The sequence below is a fragment of the Salvelinus namaycush genome, unplaced genomic scaffold (genome assembly GCF_016432855.1).
Source record: "Salvelinus namaycush isolate Seneca unplaced genomic scaffold, SaNama_1.0 Scaffold1168, whole genome shotgun sequence".
Taxonomy (NCBI): Eukaryota; Metazoa; Chordata; class Actinopteri; order Salmoniformes; family Salmonidae; genus Salvelinus; species Salvelinus namaycush.
The window spans coordinates 22,870-44,035 of record NW_024057862.1 but is presented as its reverse complement, the minus strand read 5'-3'; the positions used below and the strand labels follow the sequence as shown (position 1 = coordinate 44,035).

At 48.0% G+C, this 21,166-nt stretch overlaps 1 protein-coding gene across 1 annotated transcript in view; it reads right to left on the bottom strand.

Moving 5' to 3' along the window:
* Window positions 1-20,523, bottom strand: part of LOC120035954 (Krueppel-like factor 5) — a 41,770-nt gene extending 21,247 nt beyond the window's left edge. Inside the window, exons 1-3 of the mRNA XM_038982440.1 lie at window positions 20,115-20,523; window positions 12,640-13,726; window positions 1,396-1,455 (exon numbers count right to left, since the gene is read on the bottom strand). Of these exons, the coding sequence (XP_038838368.1) occupies window positions 1,396-1,455; window positions 12,640-13,726; window positions 20,115-20,300 (1,333 nt within the window). The 5' untranslated portion in view covers window positions 20,301-20,523. The remainder of the gene's footprint in view (window positions 1-1,395; window positions 1,456-12,639; window positions 13,727-20,114) is intronic.
* Between the last annotated feature and the right edge of the window lie 643 nt (window positions 20,524-21,166).

The following is a 21,166-nucleotide window of genomic DNA, read 5'->3' as shown; positions in this document are numbered from 1 at the left end:
CACAAACACAGTCAGGAGGACAACAGGGGAATAACACGTTGACAGAGCTCTCACAAACACAGTCAGGAGGACAACAGGGGAATAACACGTTGACAGAGCTCTCACACACACAGTCAGGAGGACAACAGGGGAATAACAGGTTGACAGAGCTCTCACACACACGGTCAGGAGGACAACAGGGGAATAACACGTTGACAGAGCTCTCACAAACACAGTCAGGAGGACAACAGGGGAATAACACGTTGACAGAGCTCTCACACACACGGTCAGGAGGACAACAGGGGAATAACACGTTGACAGAGCTCTCACACACACAGTCAGGAGGACAACAGGGGAATAACACGTTGACAGAGCTCTCACACACACGGTCAGGAGGACAACAGGGGAATAACACGTTGACAGAGCTCTCACACACACGGTCAGGAGGACAACAGGGGAATAACACGTTGACAGAGCTCTCACACACACAGTCAGGAGGACAACAGGGGAATAACACGTTGACAGAGCTCTCACACACACAGTCAGGAGGACAACAGGGGAATAACACGTTGACAGAGCTCTCACACACACAGTCAGGAGGACAACAGGGGAATAACAGGTTGACAGAGCTCTCACATACACAGTCAGGAGGACAACAGGGGAATAACAGGTTGACAGAGCTCTCACACACACAGTCAGGAGGACAACAGGGGAATAACAGGTTGACAGAGCTCTCACACACACAGTCAGGAGGACAACAGGGGAATAACACGTTGACAGGAACGCAACACACTGCATTCTTAACGGCCAAGCGTTATACTGTATGTAGAACCCCCCTCAAGCCTCACAGAGAGCCCCCCTCAAGCCTCACAGAGAGCCCCCCTCAAGCCTCACAGAGAGCCCCCCTCAAGCCTCACAGAGAGCCCCCCTCAAGCCTCACAGAAAGCCCCCCCTCAACCCTCACAGAAAGCCCCCCCTCAACCCTCACAGAAAGCCCCCCTCAACCCTCACAGAAAGCCCCCCCCTCAACCCTCACAGAAAGCCCCCCCCTCAACCCTCACAGATGAAAACGTTCTAGAAGTCCTGAAACATTCTAGAACTCCTCAATATTCTAGAACTCCTGCTGACACAGAGCGGGAGAATTGTGAAGTGTTGTCGACTTATCCGCCTGTTTAACGGAACGGCATATCGAGGGCGGGCGGGGCGAGGATAACTTCCCCCCCCCCCGAGCAGCATGCAAGTACTGAATGCGTAGCGCATGCCAACACCACGCTCCTGCCTAGCAACACCACGCTCCTGCCTAGCAACACCACGAGGAACGACCAAAAATAAAAGAGGCCAACGTCCGTCCACCCGCCTTAAATAACGAGGTCTTTTTTTTTAAACACGGTTAATTCAAAAGAGAGAAGCTCTTACCGGTGTGGGTCCTCAGGTGGGCTTTCAGATGGGAAGACTTGGTGTACACTTTCTTACATCCTGGAAAACAACACACAGAGAAGAAGAAAACGATATGATCAGGATTATTAAAAAAAGGCACAAGTTCAGGAATATACACAACATACATCAAATGTTCTGACCCGCAATTACGAGCCCTCTGGTCCGCAATACGAGCCCTCTGATCCGCAATACGAGCCCTCTGATCCACAATACGAGCCCTCTGATCCACAATACGAGCCCTCTGATCCACAATACGAGCCCTCTGATCCACAATACGAGCCCTCTGATCCACAATACGAGCCCTCTGATCCACAATACGAGCCCTCTGATCCGCAATACGAGCCCTCTGATCCACAATACGAGCCCTCTGATCCACAATACGAGCCCTCTGATCCACAATACGAGCCCTCTGATCCACAATACGAGCCCTCTGATCCGCAATACGAGCCCTCTGATCCACAATACGAGCCCTCTGATCCGCAATACGAGCCCTCTGATCCACAATACGAGCCCTCTGATCCACAATACGAGCCCTCTGATCCACAATACGAGCCCTCTGATCCGCAATACGAGCCCTCTGATCCACAATACGAGCCCTCTGATCCACAATACGAGCCCTCTGGTCCGCAATACGAGCCCTCTGATCCACAATACGAGCCCTCTGGTCCGCAATACGAGTTTCTCCTTGGATCAGTTGCTGTTCTACTATACTATATATCTATGGATTCTGCTGTTCTACTATACTATATATCTATGGATTCTGCTGTTCTACTATACTATATATCTGTGGATTCTGCTGTTCTACTATACTATATATATCTGTGGATTCTGCTGTTCTACTATACTATATATATCTGTGGATTCTGCTGTTCTACTATATATCTGTGGATTCTGCTGTTCTACTATACTATATATCTATGGATTCTGCTGTTCTACTATACTATATATCTGTGGATTCTGCTGTTCTACTATACTATATATCTATGGATTCTGCTGTTCTACTATACTATATATCTATGGATTCTGCTGTTCTACTATACATCTATGGATTCTGCTGTTCTACTATACTATATATCTATGGATTCTGCTGTTCTACTATACTATATATCTATGCATTCTGAAAGTATTCAGACACCTTGAATTTTCCCAGGTTGTTACGTTACAGCCTCATTCTAATATATATATATATGTTTAAATCCTCAATGTACACACCCCATAATGCCTCATTCTAATATATATATGTGTTTAAATCCTCAATGTACACACCCCATAATGCCTCATTCTAATATATATATGTGTTTAAATCCTCAATGTACACACCCCATAATGCCTCATTCTAATATATATATATGTTTAAATCCTCAATGTACACACCCCATAATGCCTCATTCTAATATATATATATATGTTTAAATCCTCAATGTACACACCCCATAATGCCTCATTCTAATATATATATATGTTTAAATCCTCAATGTACACACCCCATAATGCCTCATTCTAATATATATATATCTTTAAATCCTCAATGTACACACCCCATAATGCCTCATTCTAATATATATATGTGTTTAAATCCTCAATGTACACACCCCATAATGCCTCATTCTAATATATATATATGTGTTTAAATCCTCAATGTACACACCCCATAATGCCTCATTCTAATATATATGTGTTTAAATCCTCAATGTACACATCCCATAATGCCTCATTCTAATATATATATATATGTTTAAATCCTCAATGTACACACCCCATAATGACAAAGCAAAAACAAGTTTTGAAATGTTTACTAATTTATAAAAAATAAAAGAAATAGCACATTTACATAAGTATTCAGACCCTTTACTCAGTACTTTGTTGAAGCATCTAAGGCAGTGATTACAGCCTTGAGTCTTCTTGGGTATGACGCTACTACCTTGGCAGACCTGTATTTAGGGAGTTTCTCCCATTCTTCTCTGCAGATCCTCTTAAGCTCTGTCAGGTTGGATGGGGAGTGTTGCTGCAGAGCTATTTTCAGGTCTCTCCAGAGATGTTCAATCGGGTTCAAGTCCGGGCTCCGGCTGGGCCACTCAAGGACATTCAGAGACTTGTCCCGAAGCCACTCCTGCGTTGTCTTGGCTGTGTGCTCAGGGTCGTTGTCCTGTTGGAAGGTGAACCTTCACCCCAGTCTGAGGTCCTGAGCGCTCTGGAGCAGGTTTTCATCAAGGATCTCTCTGTACTTTGCTCCGTTCACCTTTGCCTCGATCCTGACTAGTCTCCCAGTCCCTGCCGCTGAAAAACATCCCCCTCAACATGATGCTGCCACCACCATGCTTCACTGTAGGGATGGTGCCAGGTTTCCTCCAGGCGTGACGCTTGGCATTCAGGACAAAGAGTTTAATCTTGGTTTCATCAGACCAGAGAATCTTGTTTCTCATGGTCTGAGAGTCTTTATGTGCCTTTTGGCAAACTCTAAGCGGGCTGTCATGTGCCTTTTACTGAGGAGTGGCTTCCGTCTGGCCACTCTACCATAAAGGCCTGATTGGTGGAGTGCTGTAGAGATGGTCGTCCTTCTGGAAGGTTCTCCTTTCTCTACAGAGGAACTCTAGAGGTCTGTCAGAGGGTGCCCTGACCAAGGCCCTTCTCCCCCGATTGCTCAGTTTGGCTGGGCGTCCAGCTCTAGGAAGAGTTTGTGGTTCCAAACTTCTTCCATTTAAGAATGATGCCACTGTGTTTTTGGGGACCTTCAATGCTGCAGAAATGTTTTGGTACCCTTCCCCAGATCTGTGCCTTGACACAATCCTGTCTCAGAGCTCTAGGGACAATTCCTTCGACCTCATGGCTTGGTTTTTGCTCTGATATGCACTGTCAACCGTAAGACCTTATATAGACAGGTGTGTGCTTTTCCAAATCATGTCCAATCAATTTAATTTACCACAGGTGGACTCCAATCAAGTTGTAGAAACGTCTCAAGGATGATCAATGGAAACAGGATGCACCTGAGCTCAATTTAGAGTGTCATAGCAAAGGGTCTGAATACTTATGTAAATAATGTATTTCTGTTTTTAAATTAGCAGACGTTTCTAAGAACCTGTGTTCTCTGTCATTAAGAGGTAAAGAGTAGATCGTTTTTTATTTTTAATAAATTAGCAAAAATGTCTAAACCTGTTTTTGCTTTGTCATTATGGGGTATTGTGATGTCATTATGGGGTATTGTGATGTCATTAGGGGGTATTGTGATGTCATTATGGGGTATTGTGATGTCATTATGGGGTATTGTGTGTAGATTGATGAAGGGGAATAACTATTTAATCCATTTCAGAATAAGACTAATGTAACAAAATGTGGAAAAAGTCAAGGGGTCTGAAAACTTTCCGAAGACACCGTCTCTCTGAGTTCTGCGACACCGTCTCTATGAGTTCTGCGACACCGTCTCTATGAGTTCTGCGACACCGTCTCTATGAGTTCTGCGACACCGTCTCTATGAGTTCTGCGACACCGTCTCCCTGAGTTCTGCGACACCGTCTCCCTGAGTTCTGCGACACCGTCTCCCTGAGTTCTGCGACACCGTCTCCCTGAGTTCTGCGACACCGTCTCCCTGAGTTCTGCGACACCGTCTCCCTGAGTTCTGCGACACCGTCTCCCTGAGTTCTGCGACACCGTCTCCCTGAGTTCTGCGACACCGTCTCCATGAGTTCTGCGACACCGTCTCCCTGGGTTCTGCGACACCGTCTCCCTGGGTTCTGCGACACCGTCTCCCTGGGTTCTGCGACACCGTCTCCCTGGGTTCTGCGACACCGTCTCCCTGGGTTCTGCGACACCGTCTCCCTGGGTTCTGCGACACCGTCTCCCTGGGTTCTGCGACACCGTCTCCCTGGGTTCTGCGACACCGTCTCCCTGAGTTCTGCGACACCGTCTCCCTGAGTTCTGCGACACCGTCTCCCTGAGTTCTGCGACACCGTCTCCCTGAGTTCTGCGACACCGTCTCCATGAGTTCTGCGACACCGTCTCCATGAGTTCTGCGACACCGTCTCCATGAGTTCTGCGACACCGTCTCCCTGAGTTCTGCGACACCGTCTCCCTGAGTTCTGCGACACCGTCTCCCTGAGTTCTGCGACACCGTCTCCTGAGTTCTGCGACACCGTCTCCCTGGGTTCTGCGACACCGTCTCCCTGGGTTCTGCGACACCGTCTCCCTGGGTTCTGCGACACCGTCTCTCTGGGTTCTGCGACACCGTCTCCCTGGGTTCTGCGACACCGTCTCCCTGGGTTCTGCGACACCGTCTCCCTGGGTTCTGCGACACCGTCTCCCTGGGTTCTGCGACACCGTCTCCCTGGGTTCTGCGACACCGTCTCCCTGGGTTCTGCGACACCGTCTCCCTGAGTTCTGCGACACCGTCTCCCTGAGTTCTGCGACACCGTCTCCCTGAGTTCTGCGACACCGTCTCCCTGAGTTCTGCGACACCGTCTCCATGAGTTCTGCGACACCGTCTCCATGAGTTCTGCGACACCGTCTCCATGAGTTCTGCGACACCGTCTCCCTGAGTTCTGCGACACCGTCTCCCTGAGTTCTGCGACACCGTCTCCCTGAGTTCTGCGACACCGTCTCCCTGAGTTCTGCGACACCGTCTCCCTGAGTTCTGCGACACCGTCTCCCTGGGTTCTGCGACACCGTCTCCCTGGGTTCTGCGACACCGTCTCTCTGAGTTCTGCGACACCGTCTCCCTGAGTTCTGCGACACCGTCTCCCTGAGTTCTGCGACACCGTCTCCCTGAGTTCTGCGACACCGTCTCCCTGAGTTCTGCGACACCGTCTCCCTGAGTTCTGCGACACCGTCTCTCTGAGTTCTGCGACACCGTCTCCATTAGTTCTGCGACACCGTCTCCCTGAGTTCTGCGACACCGTCTCCCTGAGTTCTGCGACACCGTCTCCCTGCTCTGCGACACCGTCTCTCTGAGTTCTGCGACACCGTCTCTCTGAGTTCTGCGACACCGTCTCCCTGAGTTCTGCGACACCGTCTCCCTGAGTTCTGCGACACCGTCTCCCTGAGTTCTGCGACACCGTCTCTCTGAGTTCTGCGACACCGTCTCCATGAGTTCTGCGACACCGTCTCCCTGAGTTCTGCGACACCGTCTCTCTGAGTTCTACGACACCGTCTCTCTGAGTTCTACGACACCGTCTCTCTGAGTTCTGCGACACCGTCTCTCTGGGTTCTGCGACACCGTCTCTCTGAGTTCTGCGACACCGTCTCTCTGAGTTCTACGACACCGTCTCTCTGAGTTCTGCGACACCGTCTCTCTGAGTTCTGCGACACCGTCTCTCTGAGTTCTGCGACACCGTCTCCCTGAGTTCTGCGACACCGTCTCTCTGAGTTCTGCGACACCGTCTCCCTGAGTTCTGCGACACCGTCTCCCTGAGTTCTGCGACACCGTCTCCCTGAGTTCTGCGACACCGTCTCCCTGAGTTCTGCGACACCGTCTCCCTGAGTTCTGCGACACCGTCTCCCTGAGTTCTGCGACACCGTCTCCCTGGGTTCTGCGACACCGTCTCCCTGGGTTCTGCGACACCGTCTCCCTGAGTTCTGCGACACCGTCTCCCTGAGTTCTGCGACACCGTCTCTCTGAGTTCTGCGACACCGTCTCTCTGAGTTCTACGACACCGTCTCCATGAGTTCTGCGACACCGTCTCCATGAGTTCTGCGACACCGTCTCCCTGAGTTCTGCGACACCGTCTCCCTGAGTTCTGCGACACCGTCTCCCTGGGTTCTGCGACACCGTCTCCCTGGGTTCTGCGACACCGTCTCTCTGAGTTCTGCGACACCGTCTCCCTGAGTTCTGCGACACCGTCTCCCTGAGTTCTGCGACACCGTCTCCCTGAGTTCTGCGACACCGTCTCCCTGAGTTCTGCGACACCGTCTCTCTGGGTTCTGCGACACCGTCTCTCTGAGTTCTGCGACACCGTCTCTCTGAGTTCTACGACACCGTCTCTCTGAGTTCTGCGACACCGTCTCTCTGAGTTCTGCGACACCGTCTCTCTGAGTTCTGCGACACCGTCTCCCTGAGTTCTGCGACACCGTCTCCCTGAGTTCTGCGACACCGTCTCTCTGAGTTCTGCGACACCGTCTCCCTGAGTTCTGCGACACCGTCTCCCTGAGTTCTGCGACACCGTCTCCCTGAGTTCTGCGACACCGTCTCCCTGAGTTCTGCGACACCGTCTCTGAGTTCTGCGACACCGTCTCTCTGAGTTCTGCGACACCGTCTCCCTGAGTTCTGCGACACCGTCTCTCTGAGTTCTGCGACACCGTCTCCCTGAGTTCTGCGACACCGTCTCCCTGGGTTCTGCGACACCGTCTCCCTGGGTTCTGCGACACCGTCTCCCTGAGTTCTGCGACACCGTCTCTCTGAGTTCTGCGACACCGTCTCTCTGAGTTCTACGACACCGTCTCCATGAGTTCTGCGACACCGTCTCCCTGAGTTCTACGACACCGTCTCTATGAGTTCTACGACACCGTCTCTATGAGTTCTGCGACACCGTCTCTATGAGTTCTGCGACACCGTCTCTCTGAGTTCTGCGACACCGTCTCTCTGAGTTCTGCGACACCGTCTCCCTGCTCTGCGACACCGTCTCTATGAGTTCTGCGACACCGTCTCTCTGAGTTCTGCGACACCGTCTCTCTGAGTTCTACGACACCGTCTCCCTGAGTTCTACAACACCGTCTCCCTGGGTTCTGCGACACCGTCTCCCTGAGTTCTACAACACCGTCTCCCTGGGTTCTGCGACACCGTCTCTCTGAGTTCTGCGACACCGTCTCCCTGAGTTCTGCGACACCGTCTCCCTGGGTTCTACAACACCGTCTCCCTGGGTTCTGCGACACCGTCTCCCTGCTCTGCGACACCGTCTCTATGAGTTCTGCGACACCGTCTCCCTGAGTTCTGCGACACCGTCTCTCTGAGTTCTGCGACACCGTCTCCCTGAGTTCTGCGACACCGTCTCCCTGAGTTCTGCGACACCGTCTCCCTGAGTTCTGCGACACCGTCTCCCTGAGTTCTGCGACACCGTCTCTATGAGTTCTACGACACCGTCTCCCTGAGTTCTACGACACCGTCTCTATGAGTTCTGCGACACCGTCTCTATGAGTTCTGCGACACCGTCTCCCTGAGTTCTGCGACACCGTCTCTCTGAGTTCTGCGACACCGTCTCCCTGAGTTCTGCGACACCGTCTCTATGAGTTCTACGACACCGTCTCCCTGAGTTCTGCGACACCGTCTCCCTGGGTTCTACAACACCGTCTCCCTGGGTTCTGCGACACCGTCTCCCTGCTCTGCGACACCGTCTCTATGAGTTCTGCGACACCGTCTCCCTGAGTTCTGCGACACCGTCTCTCTGAGTTCTGCGACACCGTCTCCCTGAGTTCTGCGACACCGTCTCCCTGAGTTCTGCGACACCGTCTCCCTGAGTTCTGCGACACCGTCTCCCTGAGTTCTGCGACACCGTCTCCCTGAGTTCTGCGACACCGTCTCTATGAGTTCTACGACACCGTCTCCCTGAGTTCTACGACACCGTCTCTATGAGTTCTGCGACACCGTCTCTATGAGTTCTGCGACACCGTCTCCCTGAGTTCTGCGACACCGTCTCTCTGAGTTCTGCGACACCGTCTCCCTGAGTTCTGCGACACCGTCTCTATGAGTTCTACGACACCGTCTCTATGAGTTCTACGACACCGTCTCCCTGAGTTCTGCACCCATTTACAACACGCCAGTCAAGACATGCTGAGGAGTTTAGTAACCCTCCAATCCCAGAGGCTATCTGACATCATCGAACATTAGTGAGAGAGCTGCTGACATATAGGAGTACATTAGTATTATATTAGCCGAAGAGGAGTTTGTTTATGTGTGTGTGTGTGTGTGTGTGTGTGTGTGTGTGTGTGTGTGTGTGTGTGTGTCAGTGACTGTCTGGTGTGTTTTTCTAGCTGTGATACACTGTCAGTTTGATGCAACCAATAACAATCTGTCTTGGTCGTCCATTTTCTGTGTCTCTCTGACAGATCTCTAGAGCTTGCATCCAGAACGACACCCTATTCCCTATGTAGTGCACTACTTTTGACCAGTGTTCTGGTCACAATGAGGGCACTACGTAGGGAATAGGGTGCCATTTGGGACACATACTAGAGCTGGCTAAAAGCCTGCTGTCGATTACTGAATTATTCAACGTCACATCATTCAGAGGCAACACACACAGAGAATAGTAATGTTTACTGAAAGTCACTGAGTCAGACCACCACCCATAACACAGGACACTACAGACACTGATTCAGACCACCGCCCCTAACACAGGACACTACAGACACTGAGTCAGACCACCACCCATAACACAGGACACTACAGACACTGAGTCAGACCACCACCCATAACACAGGACACTACAGACACTGAGTCAGACCACCACCCATAACACAGGACACAACAGACACTGAGCTAATCAGACCACCACCCATAACACAGGGCACTATAGACACTGAGTCAGACCACCACCCCTAACACAGGACACTACAGACACTGAGTCAGACCACCACCCATAACACAGGACACTACAGACACTGAGTCAGACCACCACCCATAACACAGGACACTACAGACACTGAGTCAGACCACCACCCATAACACAGGACACTACAGACACTGAGTCAGACCACCACCCATAACACAGGACACTATAGACACTGAGCTAATCAGACCACCACCCATAACACAGGACACTACAGACACTGAGTCAGACCACCACCCATAACACAGGACACTATAGACACTGAGCTAATCAGACCACCACCCATAACACAGGACACTACAGACCTATAGACACTGAGTCAGACCACCACCCATAACACAGGACACTACAGACCTATAGACACTGAGCTAATCAGACCACCACCCATAACACAGGACACTGAGTCAGACCACCACCCATAACACAGGACACTACAGACCTATAGACACTGAGCTAATCAGACCACCACCCATAACACAGGACACTACAGACCTATAGACACTGAGCTAATCAGACCACCACCCATAACACAGGACACTACAGACACTGAGTCAGATCACCACCCATAACACAGGACACTACAGACCTATAGACACTGAGCTAATCAGACCACCACCCATAACACAGGACACTACAGACACTGAGTCAGCCCACCACCCATAACACAGGACACTACAGACACTGAGTCAGCCCACCACCCATAACACAGGACACTACAGACACTGAGTCAGACCACCACCCATAACACAGGACACTACAGACACTGAGTCAGACCACCACCCATAACCCAGGACACTATAGACACTGAGTCAGACCACCACCCATAACACAGGACACTATAGACACCGAGTCAGACCACCACCCATAACACAGGACACTACAGACACTGAGTCAGACCACCACCCATAACACAGGACACTATAGACACTGAGTCAGACCACCACCCATAACACAGGACACTACAGACACTGAGTCAGACCACCACCCATAATACAGGACACTACAGACACTGAGTCAGACCACCACCCATAACACAGGACACTACAGACCTATAGACACTGAGTCAGACCACCACCCATAACACAGGACACTACAGACACTGAGTCAGACCACCACCCATAACACAGGACACTACAGACACGGAGTCAGACCACCACCCATAACACAGGACACTACAGACACTGAGTCAGACCACCACCCATAACACAGGACACTACAGACACTGAGTCAGACCACCACCCATAACACAGGACACTACAGACACTGAGTCAGACCACCACCCATAACACAGGACACTACAGTCACTGAGTCAGACCACCACCCATAACACAGGACACTACAGACCTACAGACACTGAGTCAGACCACCGCCCATAACACAGGACACTACAGACCTACAGACACTGAGTCAGACCACCGCCCATAACACAGGACACTACAGACACTGAGTCAGACCACCACCCCTAACACAGGACACTACAGACACTGAGTCAGACCACCACCCATAACACAGGACACTACAGACACTGAGTCAGACCACCACCCATAACACAGGACACTACAGACACTGAGTCAGACCACCACCCATAACACAGGACACCACAGACACTGAGTCAGACCACCACCCATAACACAGGACACTATAGACACTGAGTCAGACCACCACCCATAACACAGGACACTACAGACACTGAGTCAGACCACCACCCATAACACAGGACACTACAGACACTGAGTCAGACCACCACCCATAACACAGGACACTATAGACACTGAGTCAGACCACCACCCATAACACAGGACACTACAGACACTGAGTCAGACCACCACCCATAACACAGGACACTATAGACACTGAGCTAATCAGACCACCACCCATAACACAGGACACTATAGACACTGAGTCAGACCACCACCCCTAACACAGGACACTACAGACACTGAGCTAATCAGACCACCACCCCTAACACAGGACACTACAGACACTGAGCTAATCAGACCACCACCCATAACACAGGACACTACAGACACTGAGCTAATCAGACCACCACCCATAACACAGGACACTACAGACACTGAGTCAGACCACCACCCATAACACAGGACACTATAGACACTGAGCTAATCAGACCACCACCCATAACACAGGACACTATAGACACTGAGTCAGACCACCACCCATAACACAGGACACTATAGACACTGAGTCAGACCACCACCCATAACACAGGACACTACAGACACTGAGTCAGACCACCACCCATAACACAGGACACTACAGACACTGAGTCAGACCACCACCCCTAACACAGGACACTACAGACACTGAGTCAGACCACCACCCATAACACAGGACACTACAGACACTGAGTCAGACCACCACCCATAACACAGGACACTACAGATACTGAGTCAGACCACCACCCATAACACAGGACACTACAGACACTGAGTCAGACCACCACCCATAACACAGGACACTACAGACCTATAGACACTGAGCTAATTGATGGTAAAGAACGTATTGCATGTGAGCTAGGAACAAGCACAAAGGGAGGGAGGGAGTCCTGACCTGGAGGGAGGGAGGGAGGGAGGGAGGAGTCCTGACCTGGAGGGAGGGAGGGAGGGAGGAGGGAGGGAGGGAGGGAGGAGTCCTGACCTGGAGGGAGGGAGGGAGGGAGGGAGGGAGTCCTGACCTGGGAAGTCACAGTGGTGTATCCTCCTCTTCTCCAGGTCTGGGTTGGTCCTGCGGTTGTAGCGGACCTGCATGGACTGGTTCAGGCTTGGAGCTGGGCCGGAGCCTGGGGCTTGAGTTAGACTTGAGGCTGGGGGCCGAGCCACACCGGTGGGGGAAAGACTGGGGGAGACGCTGACTCCCAGCTTGGAGGCGATAGTGGCGGCATAGGAAGGGGGAGGGGAGAGGTTCTGAAGGAGGTCCTTCTGACGATCTGGGGAGCTGGGCTCTGAGCTGGGAGGAGAGGGGGGCAGGTAGGGGGCCTTGGCCTGATGGTGCTGGGGCTGCTGGAGGAAGTGAGGGTGGGGGTAGGCCCCTCCCACACTGTGCAGCCCACCACAGTAGCTTGACTTGGCAGTCTGTAGTTGTTGGTGTTGCTGCTGGGCCTGGGCGGCTAAGTGTAGGTCGTGGAAGGTGTGCATGATGGGCGAGGGACCGGAACCTCCGTGATGCTGCCCCGCCCGGTGATGAGCATTGTTGCCGTGGTGATGCATGGGCGCGAGAGGGGCGGAGTCCAGCTCTGCAGAGAGCAGTTGGAACAGAGAGTCGTCGTGAGGCAGATCGAACGACCCCAGCTCCTCCTTCACGTAAACAGAACCGCCCGTTGCCACGGCGTCAGAGGTCGGGTCACCGCCACCCGACGGGCTGAACACGCTAGTGAACTCTGGTAACGAAGAAGAAGACACCGACGTTACCGTGGAAAGGCTGATGCTGTTACCGTGGACGCTACTGCTGGGGCAGTGAGGGTGAGGATGGACGAAGGGAGAGGAGGCAGGAGGTTCTGTTTTGACCTGCTGGCCCATGCCTCCACCGTTACCTCCAGGCCCTGGGCGTGCCGGCCGACACAAGCCCATCCTCAGGTAGGCCAGGTCGGGTAGGAAGACGTTCATGTTGATGCTGTAAGGAGATCCACCCTGGTCGTCGCTAAAGAAGTGATCCATCACAGAGGCACTGTCCCGCCGAGACTTGTTCTGCTCTGGAGGGTCCGGATGGGGCATCAGGAGCGGCGTCTGGGGGGAGAGATACTTATCCAGCTCACTCTTCCCTGTCTGAGGAGAGAAGAAGACAGGCTTAAAACGGTTGGCTCATTATTAATTCTGAACCAAATCTCTATTTTGGATGTAAATGGAATGTTATAAAAAAATAATCAAGATGTTTTAGTTTTTTTTAGTATTTCACTTTGTTTTAATTAACTTGATAGTGAAACAATCCTTTAATTGATTTTGTTTTAATTAACTTAAGAGAAACAATCTTTTAATTGATTTTGTTTTAATTAACTTGATAGTGAAACAATCTTTTAATTGATTTTGTTTTAATTAACTTGATAGTGAAACAATCCTTTAATTGATTTTGTTTTAATTAACTTACATTTTACATTTAAGTCATTTAGCAGACGCTCTTATCCAGAGCGACTTACAAGTACATACATTCATACTTTTTTTTTTTTTGTACTGGCCCCCCGTGGGAATCGAACCCACAACCCTGGCGTTGCAAGCGCCATGCTCTACCAACTGAGCCACACTTAATGAGCCACACTTAATAGAGAAACAATCTTTTAATTGATTTTGTTTTAATTAACTTAATAGTGAACCAATCTTTTAATTGATTTTTGCTTACATGTTTGATCATCAAGTGATACAAATCAGTATCATCAACAGCTGTATTTTGGACAGAAAGAATACGTTAAGGAATCTACATTAACTTCAATCATTTACAGACGTGTTCAAATGTGTTGGTACCCTTACAGCTCATTGAAATAACGCTTCATTCCTCCTGAAAAGTGATGAAATTAAAAGCTATTTTATCATGTATACTTGCATGCCTTTGGTGTGTGTCAGAATAAAGCAAAGAAGCTATGAAAAAGAGATGAATTTTTGCTTATTCTACAAATATATTCTAAAAACGGCCTCGAAACATTTGTTGGTACCCTTTAGAAAATAAAATAAATAATTGGATTATAGTGATATTTTCAAACTAATTTGTTTCTTTAATTAGTATTACACACACACACGTCTTCAATCTTTGTAATCAGTCATTCAGCCTATTTAGATGGAGAAAAGTAGTCACTGTGCTGTTGGTATCATTGTGTGCACCACACTGAACATGGACCAGAGACAGTAAAGGAGAGATTTGTCTGAGGAGATCAGAAAGACAATAATAGACAAGCGTGGTAGAGGTAAAGGTAAAGGTAGAGGTAAAGGTAAAGGTAAAGGTAAAAGGTAGAGGTAAAGGTAGAGGTAAAAGGTAAAGGTAAAAGGTAGAGGTAAAGGTAGAGGTAAAAGGTAAAGGTAAAAGGTAGAGGTAAAGGTAGAGGTAAAAGGTAAAGGTAAAAGGTAGAGGTAAAGGTAAAAGGTAGAGGTAAAGGTAGAGGTAAAGGTAAAGGTAGAGGTAGAGGTAAAGGTAAAGGTAAAGGTAGAGGTAAAGGTAGAGGTAAAAGGTAAAAGGTAAAGGTAGAGGTAAAAGGTAAAGGTAAAAGGTAGAGGTAAAGGTAGAGGTAAAAGGTAAAGGTAAAAGGTAGAGGTAAAGGTAGAGGTAAAAGGTAAAGGTAAAAGGTAGAGGTAAAGGTAAAAGGTAGAGGTAAAGGTAGAGGTAAAGGTAAAGGTAGAGGTAGAGGTAAAGGTAAAGGTAAAGGTAGAGGTAAAGGTAGAGGTAAAAGGTAAAAGGTAAAGGTAAAGGTAGAGGTAAAGGTAAAGGTAAAGGTAAAGGTAGAGGTAAAGGTAGAGGTAGAGGTAAAGGTAGAGGTAAAGGTAAAGGTAGAGGTAAAGGTAGAGGTAAAAGGTAAAAGGTAAAGGTAAAGGTAGAGGTAAAAGGTAGAGGTAAAAGGTAAAAGGTAAAGGTAAAGGTAGAGGTAAAGGTAAAGGTAGAGGTAAAGGTAGAGGTAAAGGTAGAGGTAAAGGTAAAGGTAAAGGTAAAGGTAGAGGTAGAGGTAAAGGTAGAGGTAAAGGTAAAGGTAGAGGTAGAGGTAAAAGGTAAAGGTAAAGGTAAAGGGAGAGGGAGAGGTAGAGGTAAAAGGTAGAGGTAAAAGGTAGAGGTAAAAGGTAGAGGTAAAAGGTAAAGGTAGAGGTAAAGGTAAAGGTAAAAGGTAAAAGGTAAAGGTAAAAGGTAGAGGTAAAAGGTAAAGGTAAAGGTAAAGGTAAAGGTAGAGGTAAAGGTAGAGGTAACAGTAGAGGTAGATGGTAGAGGTAGATGGTAGAGGTAAAGGTAAAGGTAGAGGTAAAGGTAGAGGTAGAGGTAAAGGTAGAGGTAGAGGTAAAGGTAGAGGTAAAGGTAGAGGTAGATGGTAGAGGTAAAGGTAAAGGTAGAGGTAAAGGTAGAGGTAAAGGTAGAGGTAAAGGTAGAGGTAAAGGTAGAGGTAAAGGTAAAGGTAGAGGTAAAGGTAGAGGTAAAGGTAGAGGTAGAGGTAAAGGTAGAGGTAAAGGTAGAGGTAAAGGTAGAGGTAGAGGTAGAGGTAAAGGTAGAGGTAGAGGTAAAGGTAGAGGTAAAGGTAGAGGTAAAGGTAGAGGTAAAGGTAAAGGTAAAGGTAGAGGTAGAGGTAAAGGTAGAGGTAAAGGTAGAGGTAGAGGTAAAAGGTAAAGGTAAAGGGAGAGGGAGAGGTAGAGGTAAAAGGTAGAGGTAAAAGGTAGAGGTAAAAGGTAGAGGTAAAAGGTAAAGGTAGAGGTAAAAGGTAAAGGTAAAAGGTAAAAGGTAAAGGTAAAAGGTAGAGGTAAAAGGTAAAGGTAAAGGTAAAGGTAAAGGTAGAGGTAAAGGTAGAGGTAACAGTAGAGGTAGATGGTAGAGGTAGATGGTAGAGGTAAAGGTAAAGGTAGAGGTAAAGGTAGAGGTAAAGGTAGAGGTAAAGGTAGAGGTAGAGGTAGAGGTAAAGGTAGAGGTAAAGGTAGAGGTAGATGGTAGAGGTAAAGGTAAAGGTAGAGGTAAAGGTAGAGGTAAAGGTAGAGGTAAAGGTAGAGGTAAAGGTAGAGGTAGAGGTAGAGGTAAAGGTAGAGGTAAAGGTAGAGGTAAAGGTAGAGGTAAAGGTAGAGGTAAAGGTAGAGGTAAAGGTAGAGGTAAAGGTAGAGGTAGAGGTAAAGGTAGAGGTAAAGGTAGAGGTAAAGGCTACAAGATCATCTTCCAAGCAGCTTGATGTTCCTGTAACAACAGTTTGAAAATATTATTTAAGAAGAAGTTTCAGGTCCGTGGAACTATAGCCAACCTCCCTGGGCGCGGCCGCAAGAGGAACATCGACCCCAGATTGAACAGAAGGATAGTGCGCATTGTAGAAGAAGAACCAAGGATAACTGCCAAAGAGATACAAGCTGAACTCCAAGGGGTTTTCGCTTTTTTGATCGAAAGTGGGTTCCATAGAAGAAGACGCAGGGGGACTCCAGAGCGAAAGTGGGTTCCATAGAAGAAGACGCAGGAAGACTCCAGAGCGAAAGTGGGTTCCAATGAAGAAGACGCAGGAGGACTCCAGAGCGAAAGTGGGTTCCATAGAAGAAGACGCAGGAAGACTCCAGAGCGAAAGTGGGTTCCAATGAAGAAGACTCAGGAGGACTCCACTTTTGAAAGAAAAACTTCAACAACAAAAAAGCCAGACTGGAATTTGCAAAAATGCATATTGACAAGCCACAATCCTTCTGGGAGAAATGTTCTTTGGAAAGATGAGTCAAAACTGTAGCTTTTTTGGCAAGTCACATCCATCTCTATGTTCACAGACGAAGAAATTAAGTTTCCAAAGAAACGAACACAACTTCCTAGAGTGAAACGTGGATGAGGCTGGGTTATGTTATGGAGCTAGCTGTGCTGCGCTTGGCACAGGGCGCCTTGAATCTGTTCAGGGCACAAATTAAATCTCCAGACTATCAAGGTGTTCTGGAGAGAAACGTGTCAGACAGCTCTGTCTCGGTCACAGGTTATGGTTTCCTCCAACAGGATAACGACCCAAAACACACAGCCAAACAACACCCATAGAATGGACAAGAACAAAACTTTGGATTATTCTGAAGTGGCCTTCGAATGAGACCTGATCTGAATCCTATCGAACATCTATGGGAAGAGCTGAAACTTACAGTCTGGAGAAGTTACCCATCAAACCTGAGACAGCTGGAGCAGTTTGTTCAGGAAGAGGGGGCCAAACTACCTGTTAACAGGTGCAGAAGTCTCATTGAGAGCTACAGAAAACGTTTGATTGCAGTGATTACCTCTGAAGGGTTGTGCCACAAAATATTAGGTTAATAAGGGTCCCATCATCTGTGTCCATGTCATTTTATTATTTACAATATTATGTTGAATAAAAAATAAAATCAAAAGCTGATTTCTATTAAATATGGAATAGAAAAATGGCGGATGCCAATGAACTTGAAACTGATAAAAGTATTTCAGAGAAAATTGTGAATTCTTCCTTTTTTGTGGAGCGGTACCAACAAAATTTGAGCACGTCTAATTCAACTTCATCTATCATTTCAAACCTCATACAGATGTAGGATCTTAATTTGACCTATATTGTCACAGCGAAATAATCCTGCAGCAATAGGATCTGAACGTTTAGTCCATAACGGTACTTGATCGGTCGATAGGCTATTAGCTGGCCCGAAAGTAGACTACACGAAAAGTGCAATGCTGTAAATATAATCGTGTGTTAGTATGAGTTTTCGATGCAGAGTTTAAATTCTCCGCAAGAAAAGAGTGATCAAATTAAGATACTACATCTGTATTGTCCATTTAAGAGTTCAGAACCAGTGTTTGACATGTTTCATGCTGAAACTATGTGGTGGCCAGTGGGATGAGGAGTCCGGTAGTAATGTTTGATAGGACAGACAGAGACAGAGTCACCAGTCAAACATTTATCAAGTAGCCTTCAGTGAGCTGCTGCTACATTCCCCCCTCAGCTGTAAACTGTACTCACACCAACCAGACCAGAGGGCTTTAAACAGGCACTATCTGCTTCCCAAACGGCACCCTCATAGGGCTGGGATTAAAAGTAGTGCACTACATAGGGAATAGGGTGCCTTTAACTTCGGTTAAAAGTAGTGCACTACATAGGGAATAGGGTGCCTTTAACTTTGGTTAAAAGTAGTGCACTACATAGGAAATAGGGTGCCTTTAACTTTGGTTAAAAGTAGTGCACTACATAGGAAATAGGGTGCCTTTAACTTCGGTTAAAAGTAGTGCACTACATAGGGAATAGGGTGCAATTAACTTCAGTTAAAAGTAGTGCACTACATAGGGAATAGGGTGCCATTAACTTCGGTTAAAAGTAGTGCACTACATAGGAAATAGGGTGCCATTAACTTCAGTTAAAAGTAGTGCACTACATAGGGAATAGGGTGCCATTAACTTCGGTTAAAAGTAGTGCACTACATAGGGAATAGGGTGCCATTAACTTCAGTTAAAAGTAGTGCACTACATAGGGAATAGGGTGCCATTTGGGACAGCAGCCTACTGACAGGTGGTCATGATGAAGGAATGAACCTGACTCTCTCCATTCCTTCTGCTCAGGAACAAAAACACACTCTTAATTAACTCTTAAGGTGCACATAAATAACTCATTAAAAGATGATCCAACTAATGGAGGAAATGGTTAGTGGACATTGGGAAGGAAAACACCCTCCCTATTGGTACTTCCCGATGTCCCGCAAAGTAACTGCTCTGTCCTGTTCCGCAATGGCTTGCTGGCTGAAGGAAAAGCTTTTCTATTTCTGTCGTTTAGATCGTCCAGCTGTTAACTGGTCATGTATATCTGTCACAAGTGTTCCGATTAAGGCGGTCGGGGCTGTCTGTCGACATTGCTGGGAAGTTTCTACCTACTATATCGGGTTGGGTCCGGGATCCGCACCGTGCGTTAGAGAGTAGATGGAGTCGGACAGAGTCAGTTGTTGATGGGAATGGTAGCCAAGAAACCAATTGTGAGCGTGTGAGCAACTGGCACTGTCTGGCATAGCTGCCTGTCCTAGCTGCCTGTCCTACCAGTTCCAATGAACTATGCGCTAAATGCGTCTGCTATTTTTTTTAAATTTTATTAAACTATGCAAGTCAGTTAAGAGCAAATTCTTATTTTCAATGACAGTGGGTTTAACTGCCTTGTTCAGGGGCAAAATGACAGATTTTTACCTTGTCAACTCTGGGATTCGCAACCTTTCAGTTACTAGTCCAACACTCTAACCACTAGGCTACCTGCCTCCCCGACAATGTCTCTCGTTCTCAATCATGTAATCTTCCTGCTGTGTCCCGACCCATAGGCCTACACGTCGAATGATAAAATATTTACGAGCAGGAGACATTATTATTACGCACAATTAAAGCGTCAATCTCTTCTACATTTAAAAAAAATAATACTATAGAATTCCCCTATCACAGAAAAACAGGCAGCCTTAGTGCTTGCAACATGCTACCAACCTCGCCCATTCTGAGCTAAAGAATAGCCTACACCGGGGAGAAATCCACTGAATGAAACTACATTACCTGGTGCGTGTAGTCACTGTGTCCACTCCTTTCCGTCAGTACGTTCTTAGTATCGAAGCCGTACAGAGCCGACTCCTCGGTCGGGAAGCCTTCCGACAGCATGGGCTTGAGTAGGGTGTAGAACATCTCGTCCTGCCCTGGCCCGGTCCCGGTCCCAGCGCTCATCGTGATCAGCGTCGCGGCCATATAGATTTACTCCTCCCGGAATAACAAGGTGCGAACGGCCGCAATAATAATCATATAACAATAACGACAGATGAAACGGGACGGTGCATGAGAGGACTGACTGTAGCGATGTATTCAAGTCTGTGTTTAGTCTAGTTAGCTCTCTCGTCTGACTGGGTTATCCACTCTACTTGTCTCCGTTCGGTAGGACTGGAGTCTGTTGGGATAGTTCAAAGCTTCTGCTCTTTTCTATCCATGTCAACTCATGCGATGAGAGGAAGCAAGGCGGGCGTGGGGCAGGTTCAGTCGGTTTAGTGTTTCAAAAAAGAAGGCAGGGCGTGGCCAACAAATAAGACAGAACAGAACGTCTCATACACCGTCAAAAGCCTTTGTACAACAACAGTAAACAGCTCCCCAGCACCGAGAACCCTTCACAGAGGGCTTCTCTCCCTAAAAGCCCGGTTTACTAAATATGTAGCTAGGTTACACACATACCAAGGAACGCTCGATATTATCCTTATACTCACCACGTTTCATATTCTCAAGCTTTGACCTGCATCATTTCACCGGGGTTCCCCAGTACTTCTAGAACATTTTCTATCAACACCAAATAAAATCATTTTTATTTATCACATGTATGTACATTCTGTGGAATGTGCCTCTACCGGGAATATTAAACTATAGTCGACACGTTTCTTTTCAGGGCTCAACAGAGTAAACATTCCCTTTAATTATTCATATTCTGAATGATTCTTCCCAGAAGTTTACGTCAAACATATTTTTTTGTATTGAAGGTATTTTCAAGTTTCATTGACAAAACTAGAACTAGTTCAGAAAGTGAGTGGCAGACCAGGGTGATAAACCCGCCGACCAGGGTGATGGAACCG